The 9,363-nt window shown below is 35.1% G+C and overlaps 1 protein-coding gene across 1 annotated transcript; it reads right to left on the bottom strand.

Moving 5' to 3' along the window:
- Positions 1–5,702: 5,702 nt before the first annotated feature.
- On the bottom strand, positions 5,703–7,031 carry LOC104106617 (transcription factor TCP20). Its single transcript, XM_009615196.4, has one exon. It carries the CDS (start codon positions 6,755–6,757, stop codon positions 5,948–5,950), a length of 810 nt encoding a protein of 269 aa, XP_009613491.1. The 5' UTR covers positions 6,758–7,031; the 3' UTR covers positions 5,703–5,947.
- Positions 7,032–9,363: the final 2,332 nt, after the last annotated feature.

Raw genomic sequence — 9,363 nt, 5'->3', positions numbered from 1 at the left:
TAAGCTTTGTTGACTCATCAAAAAGCCTTAATGCTTTACCTCGATTTCTGAACATTGTCTTCATCACGAGAATGGGTTGAGTTATTTGACAATGTTGAACCGTCATTCATAACTTTGTTTGATCTCTTTGAACCTAGCTCGTGGGATCTCCAGTCTGCTAGGTAGAGTTACCGTCATGATGACTTGTCCTAGACCTTAACCTCATTTCCTTTGATGATTTTTCAACTGCCTCTCTAGATAGGCCTTTTGTAAGTAGATCCGACACGTTATCTCTTGACTTTATGTAGTCAATTGTGATAACACTACTAGAGAGTAGTTGTCTAACGGTATTGTGTCTCCATCGTATATGATGAGATTTTTCGTTATACATAACGCTCCCTGCCCTGCCTATTGTCGTTTGACTATCACAATGTATACAAATAGGTGCCAAAGGTTTGGGCCAAAATGGAATATCTTTCAAGAAATTCCGGAGCCATTCAGCTTCTTCACCGGCCTTATCTAAAGCTATGAATTCAGATTCCATTGTAGAACGGGCGATGCACGTTTGTTTGGATGATTTCCAAGACACTGCTCCACCCCTAATTGTGAAAACATATCCACTCGTGGATTTAACTTCAGATGATCCAGTGATCCAATTTGCATCACTATATCCCTCGATCACGGAGGGATATTTGTTATAATGCAAAGCGTAATTTTGGGTATGTTTGAGATACCCCAAAACTCGTTTCATTACCATCCAATGTATGTGATTGTGATTACATGTAAACTGACTCAGTTTACTAATAGCACATGCTATATCTGGTCGTGTACAATTCATGATATACATCAAACTTCCCAATACTCTTGCATAATCCAGTTGTGAGTCACTTTCACCTTCATTCTTTTGAAGTGCATAACTCACGTCAATTGGAGTCTTGGCAATTTTGAAATCCAAATACTTGAACTTGTCAAGTACCTTTTCAATGTAGTGAGACTGTGATAATGCTAGACCTTGTGGAGTCTTGTGAATTCTGATTCCTAAGATCACATCAGCAACTCCTAAGTCTTTCATATCGAATTTGCTAGCCAACATGCGCTTAGTAGCATTTATATCTGCCATGTTTTTGCTCATTATCAACATGTCATCAACATATAAACAAACAATGACTTCATGACCTGGAGTGTTTTTAATGTAAACACATTTGTCGCATTCGTTGATTTTAAACCCACTTGCCAACATTGTTTGGTCAAATTTGGCATGCCATTGTTTGGGTGCTTGTTTAAGTCCATAAAGCGATTTAACAAGTTTGCACACTTTCTTTTCATTATCAATTACCACAAAAATCTCAGGTTGTTCCATGTAAATCTCTTCCTCTAATTCTCCATTTAAGAAAGCTGTTTTAACATCCATTTGATAGATTTCAAGACCATACACGTCCGCTAGTGCCACTAACACCCTAATAGATGTTATCCTCGTTACTGGCGAGTAAGTGTCAAAGTAATCAAGGCCTTCCTTTTGTCTATAACCTTTGACAACAAGTCTTGCCTTATATTTGTCAATAGTGCCATCAGCTTTCACTTTCCGTTTAAAGATCCATTTCGAACCTAAAGGCTTATTTCCCGGAGGAAGATCTACCAATTCCCATGTATGGTTATCCAAAATTGATTGAATCTCACTATTGACTGCATCTTTCCAAAACGCTAAATCAGAAGATGACATAGCTGCTTTAAAAGAGGCTCATTTTCAAGCAAGAATGTCACAAAATCTGGTCCAAAGGATGTAGATGTTCTTTGACGTTTGCTACGCCTTGGATCTTCTATACTTGGAGTATTTTCCTTTGGTTCTTCCCGAGGTCGTTTAGCTCTTTCACTTAACGACTCACATTCAGTTTTATACGGATAGATGCTTTCAAAGAATTCAGCATTATCTGATTCCATTACCGTATTAACGTAAATTTCGGGATTATCGAATTTATGAACCAAAAACCGACATGCTTTACTGTTTGTAGCATATCCAATGAAAATGCAATTAACAGTTTTTGGTCCGATTTTAACCCTTTTAGGTAAAGGAACTTGTACCTTTGCTAGACACCCCTACACTTTGAAATATTTCAAATTGGGTTTTCTTCCTTTCCATTTTTCATATGGAATAAATTGCGTTTTGCTGTGGGGTACTCTGTTGAGTATTCGGTTAGCTGTAAGGATAGCTTCGCCTCACAAACTCTGCGGTAATCCGGAACTTATTAATAAAGAATTCATCATTTTCTTTAATGTCCGATTTTTCCTTTTCGCAATTCCATTGGATTGAGGTGTGTAAGGTGCACTAGTTTGATGGATAATTCCATATTCCGAACATATTTCTGCAAATGGAAATTCATATTCTCTATCCCTATCACTTCTAATCATTTTGATCTTTTTATTTAATTAATTCTCCACTTCATTCTTGTATTGCTTAAATGCTTCAATTGCTTCATCCTTACTATTAAGCAAATAAACATAACAATATCGAGTGCAGTCGTCAATCAAAGTAATAAAATACTTTTTCCCACCTCGAGATGGTATCGACTTCATATCACAAATGTCAGTATGAATTAAGTCTAAAGGATTTGAATTCCTTTCAATAGACTTATAAGGATGTTTTACAAACTTAGACTCAACACATATTTGACATTTTGATTTATTACACTCGAATTTAGACAACACTTCTAAATTAATTAACTTCCCCAAGGTTTTGTAATTGACATGTCCTAAACGAATATGCCATAAATCATTTGACTCTAATAAATAAGAAGAAGCTGCAATTTTATTCATACTGTCAACAACCATTACATTTAGTTTGAAGAGGCCCTCTGTGAGGTAGCCCTTTCCAGCATACCTTTCATTCTTACTTACAACAACTTTATCAGAAACAAATACACATTTGAATCCGTTCTTAACAAGAAAAGAAGTAGAAACTAAATTCTTCCTAATAGTAGGAACATGAAGAACGTTGTTGAGCGTTAACACCTTGCCGGAAGTCATCTTCAGGAATATCTTCCCATAACCTTCAATCTTGGCTGTTGCAGTATTTTTCATGGAAAGCTCTTCTTCGGGACCAGCAGTAGAGTAGGTCGCAAATGCTTCCTTGACAGCACAAACATGTCGAGTGGCTCCAGAGTCAATCCACCACTCCTTAGGATTTCCAATCTAGAAACTTGGCAACCACGAACTTTTTCAAGCATGCATCTTCAGTCTTGTACTTCTTCTTAAGTGCGTCCCATAATTCTTTCGAAGTATTCATCGCACTGTACACATTGTACAAGTCATCCTCTAAAGCGCTTAAGATATAGCCTTTGCAAAGAAAATCTGCCAGCTTTCACGCGTCAACAATCATGAATTTCTCGCTGTCCGGCATGTCCGCAGCAGGCACTGGAGGTTCTTCACTAGTGAATTTCTGCATACCAAGTGTGGTAAGCCAGAAGAAGACCCTTTGCTGCCATCCTTTGAAGTTGGCTCTGGAAAATTTCTCCGATTTCTCTGTCGGTGGAATAGGAGTCCGGCTTGACGAGGCTATCGTCGTTGCCGCAATAGTCGCAGAAGAATTTCCGTTATCAATTACTATTTCTCACTGTAAACAACAGAAGAGTTCAATTAATGGCAAAATCAGAACAGTAAATAATATTGTTATTAACAAAAACAGTATGTATAATAAATAAAATCGAAGTTTTTATATACTGTTTCACAGAAAAATGATGAAGTTTTTATGTTCTTCAAATCGTTTTACGAATTTCAATACTTTGATGAAGTTTTTATATCTTCAAATCAGAATAGTAAAATTCAAAAGGAGTAGAAAACCACACAAGTTTTAATCTCCACAAACAAAATACGGAATATAAAAAAATAATTTCCTTAAGAATGTTATAATTCTGTACTGCTGTAATAAACAATTAAACTTTCTGAAAAAATAAAACAGAAAGTTAGTAATACTTGTTTAACGAAATAGATTCTGAAAAACAAAAAATAGTATAGGAATAAATCGAGCCCACTAAATACACAGTGTGTCCTTAAGGAAATTATTCCCCTCAAGTACCTGAGGTGCTGGAATATATCCTCCAAGGATAGAACGATTTAACTCACCGGAGTGTTGGTACCAAAACGCCGGTGAACAGCGAGCCACTCGAAGGCTGTAAAACACACTGGAATTTATTGTGCAGAAGAAGAAAAAGAAGAAGAAGAAGAAGAAGAAGAAGAAAAAGAAGAAGAAGAAGTTTAGAAAATTTTGTAACGAAAGATTTTGGGATTCAAACTCTATTTATAGAGTTGCTGGCATTATTTCTGAAAAGGTTTGCAACCTTTCAGAAATGTTTGAAATATTGCGGGAAAAATGTATTTAAAATAATTCGGGAAAAATGTTATTCCGGATTGAATTTTTCGTTAATTATTTAATTATTTAATTAAATAATTCGAAGCCGAGCGAGCGAGCGATGACGACGGCGCGAGGCTTGCCTTTTTCTTAACTCTTTAAGAGCTAGAAGAAGAGCAATTATATATATTCCCATCAAAAGTCTTTTCTTCCTCAGATATGGGACAATGTCCCTTTGCCGAGGGAAACTCAAATATTTCATTTTCCCTCCATTTCTCATTCACCCTCTTTAAACTACACAAGCTTAAAATACCAACACAAAATCCCCCGCCAATAATCTCATGGCAAGGCATCAGAATCATTAGTCATAACTGAACAACTGATGAAATAATGACCAATCTTTTCTTTGATTCTTTTATGTGTTGCAAATCTATAAATACACCATCCATAGAATATATTACTCTATCTGCTTCAGACTTTTCTATTAGAAGCAGCTGAATAAAGAATGTCTAGGAGTGTGATAAGGATGTAGCTCTAGCAATTTCACTATGAGGAGAGGAAATATAAATTACATTTGTGAAAAAACTCTTCTATTTATGCAAAGCAAATTAAAATATCATCGCAGCATACTGGCACACTCCATTTCCACGCTTCATTTATACACCTTCCTCTACCCAACTATTATTGTTGGAATAACAACAAATTAGTGCTTTCATCTGAAGAAGATAAAACTGCTAAATGGGGGATAGCAACTTAAATCTGTACCATTCCTTAGCGCTTCTATGCAATCACTTAGCCCCCTTCAAAAACAATGAAATTGCTCTCTTCAATATCCTGTTCCTGATCCAACCTAACTACCTAAGCCATGGCAAGTATAGACACTTATAACAACATACTCCATGAATAATACATAATGCTTCTTTTATAAGATTATACATAAAATACTGGAACGTACAATCAAAAGAATTTTCTTTTACCACTTTTAGGCCATATGGCAAGAAATAATGCATTTCTCAATAACAATGTTTCTTTGTGAAGCAAAGAGTTATAACTGAAAGGTTGACTTGAAAAAAGGAGCTCAGTAAAGCGCTGACTTTTTTCAACTGCAAGTAGAAGATATCAATTCTACAGCACTCTTTAAGAACATTGAACTGTATAGAGGATGGAACTTCACATTATTGAAGCTTGGATCTTCTAAAGAAAGCTTCATCTTAAAAAATTTAGCCAAACAAAAATTAGAAAAGCATTGTTGTCCCTCCCCCTAAGGATCCATCTTAAAGAATTAATTTAGAGCTGAACTCATTTGGCTCTGCTTAGGTCAAATTTGAGTGCCGGAAATCGTATTCTTGGGCTGACAGATAAATATGATTCAATCAGTTACTGAAGAAAGAAAGTTGCTTGTGTATATATGATTTCTATGTTTATTTCAACAAACAAGATACAAGCACTTCACTTGGCATTTGGATCTAAAGGGCAAAATGAATGATACAAAGATTTTCTGCACTTTTTAAGAAGACACTCTCTAAAAATCAAATCATTCACCAAAAAACCCTCTAGCTCAGAAAACGCCAGTATCACTTTATATATGTACCACCCAAATTGGAATATGTTATGGGAAAAGCTCTATTATCCTGATCCTTGAGAATCATCCACCGGAGAAAGCTGCTGATGCTGATTTTGTTGCTGCTGATGCTGATTTTGTTGCTGCTGTTGCTGTGAATGGTGCATTCTTGAATGCTCCATCTGCTGGTAAATCTGGCTCAAAGATTGAGAATTCAAACCCCCAATATGACCATCTTGTGATAAGCCAAGCTCTAACCCAGGTAATTGCTGGGGATTAGCAGCACCCAACATAGAAGTAAAACTCATAGGATTCAAATTGTTGGCTGGTAAGTCAAACCCAGGGAAGCTAGTAATTTTTTGTAGATAATTGGAACTCTCTGTCCCCAAATTTGTTGTGGATGGGGGCCATATTCCTGTTGTGGCCAAATGGGGTCTCCCAAAATTCCCATTAACCATAGGCCAACTGGTCCTACAAAAACTACTACTACTAATATTGCCACTTAATTCATCCATTTTTTGCTGCAAACCAGCAGAAACAGAGATCCCCTGTTGCGAAACAGAGGGTCCTGCCGCGGCTAAAGCCGAGGCTGGAATTGTTCCATTGCCTGTTGCAGCAATAATGGAGGGCTCCGCCTGCTGCAACAGCCACTGGATTGTTTCTCCATCAGATTTATGACCCAATTCGCGTGTGAGTTGAAAAATCCTAGCAGCACAGAGAGCAGGCATGCGTATCCTCCTGCCTCTGCCTTCAACTTTTGTGTGCCTATCTTTATTAGAACTTCTTTTTGGAGCCAATTGTTGCTTCTTTGTTTCGTCTTTGTCTGAAATTGCAATCTGGAAATCTTTGATTTCTGCAGGATTGTTCTCCCCCATGTTGCTGTTGATATTGGTATTGATATTTTTGGGATGTGAGCGGCTCAAGAAATTTAATATCTCCTTTAAAGTTGTTTTCTTGTTACAACTTAATATTAAAAAAAGTGAGCAAATATTTTTTTATTATAGAAGAAGATGACCTCACAAATATGAAAAAAAACAAAGAATAACTACAGGAGGTTTCAATGTTTGCTCAATTGCTCTGAACTTGTTCCATTTGAAAACCAAACGGTCAAATCCCGTGACTGAGCTTGGAGCAGGTAATGGAAAGTCATTAATCTAACTACTCAAAATTAAAAAATTTATTTTAGTTTAAGAGATTAGATGTGCAATTATTTAGGTTAATTCTTCTTCGAATAATTCATAGCATGATTGAAACGGCGCACCCTACAGCCATGCCTTTTGAAGTTATTCTTTAGAATGGAGTTTTACAATAACATAGTTCATTTTCTCCCTCATTAAACAAGAGGTGTTTACTCCTTTATTAAAGGAACAAGATTATTGGATTGACGACGATAGCACATCTGTAAATTATACTCCCAATAGTCTGAGTAAGCAACGAGAACATATGAACAGGAACTGGCTTGGGTAAAGAAAGAATTACCTGATAAGGAGCGAAAGATAATACTCCTACTAATTTGCACATATTACAAATTGGTCGCAAAGTTTAATTACTCTCATAAAATAATTTTTACCTGTTTAAATACCATATTTATAATTTATCTACGCACTAAGAATAACGGTTCTCACATTGAGTATGTAATGATCCTAGACTATAATTAAGCGATTAAAGTTACATTTATTTTTTAGTGTACGAAATAAAATTGTCCCCTTATCTCCAAATTAAATGAGGCGGTTAAATGGCAGCAGTAGCCGACAAGCAAGGGTTGTATACTTAAGTATTGCCTAATGCCTACCAAAACCTAGGAAGTGGAAGAACTCTAATCTTTTCTGCTTTTTGGTAGTCAAAAAGTGATGATGATAACATGCGAAGCAAAATTATTTTAATTATTTTGAATCGCAATACCAGTGTAAATCTTTATACATAATTTTCCTGATATCTGTCGTTAGAAAAATATTTTCCTGAATACACAATACATAAAGTTATTTTATGCATAATTTTCCTGATATCTGTCGTTATCAATTTCTTCCATTGATTGAATTAAATACATAAACACAAGCTAATATGTGTTGTTAATTTTCTTGTTCCCAATTTCCCATAGCCTAAGGGAATCGGAAAGGGCGGAGAGGGGATACCGGTCCTTCTCAGTTCTCATCTGGAAATGCGCTTCAACGTATAAAAGTCAACGCAATTACTTAATAAACAAAAGGTAATTGTTCAGCTGGGAAATATAGGCGGCTATAGAAAAAGACAAAGAAAGGGACTTCCCTTGAATCAAGACGCCCCATAATCATAAAATTTAAGAAAAAAATCCAAATATGCCCTTGTACTATATGAAAATGAGCATATTTGACGTCCGTTAATATTTTAATTCAAATATATTCTTACCGTCACATAGTTGGTCCATATATGCCCTTAGAATTACACAGTTGGTCCATATATACCTCCTTTTAAACGGAATTCACCCAAACTAATTAGCTCTTTCGTTAATTATATTAAAATGTATTACAAACACTATTTCCTTTTTATTAATACTTTTTTTCATTACCTTTCTCTTTTCTTTCTTCTTTTTTCTTTTCTTCTCTTTTTTTTTTCCTTTTTCTTTCTCCCTTATCCGATTTCCTCCATTACTGATATCTTCTCCATTTTCGTCACCAATTTCACTTGACAAAATTCATGAATTCCAATTACTAAGAAAATTCTCCCATAAGAATATTTTTATAGGTCATATGTTTGTCAATTTTTTAATTTTTACTGAACATATATTTAGTGCTAAAACATTTAACAAAGTAAGATTGAAATAATATTTATGTAACAAAAAACCCGAAAAATCCAACAAAATCGAACAATCCAAACCGATATAATTGGTTTGGTTTGGTTTGGTTTTAATAAAAACCGAACCAACCCATTCCATGTACACCCCTAATTTACATAGTTAATTAAAAAAAATAAAAAATGTCCAGCTGAAAAAAGACCAACAACTCAAATTTATAACACTACAACTTGAACTCTAGGCTTTTAATCATTAAATTATCTTTCCGGAAACAATTTAAATATTTTGGTCTTTTGAGTATTGTTAAAGGTTGAGATGTTTTTATTATTTAAAGTTTAAACCATAATTTTTGGAACAATTTAATTTCGTTTATTTAGAGGGTCAGTGAAATTGGAACTTGATTACCTTATGGGAGAATTTTCTTAGTAATTGAAATTCATGAGTTTTTTCAAGTGAAATTGGTGACGAAAATGGAGAAGACATCAGTAATGGAGGAAACAGATAAGGGAGAAAGAAAAAGGAAAAAAAAAAAAAAAGAAGAAAGAAAAGAACTAATAAAAAGAAAATAGTGTTTGTAATACACTTTAATACAATTAACGAAAGAGCTAATTAGTTTGGGTGAATTCCGTTTCGAAAAGGGCATATATGGGCCAACTGTGTAACTCTGAGGGCATATATGGACCAACTATTGACGGTAAGAGCATATTTGAG

Source organism: Nicotiana tomentosiformis, chromosome 2 (assembly GCF_000390325.3).
Source record: "Nicotiana tomentosiformis chromosome 2, ASM39032v3, whole genome shotgun sequence".
Lineage (NCBI taxonomy): Eukaryota > Viridiplantae > Streptophyta > Magnoliopsida > Solanales > Solanaceae > Nicotiana > Nicotiana tomentosiformis.
This window is presented reverse-complemented; position numbering and strand designations above follow the sequence as displayed.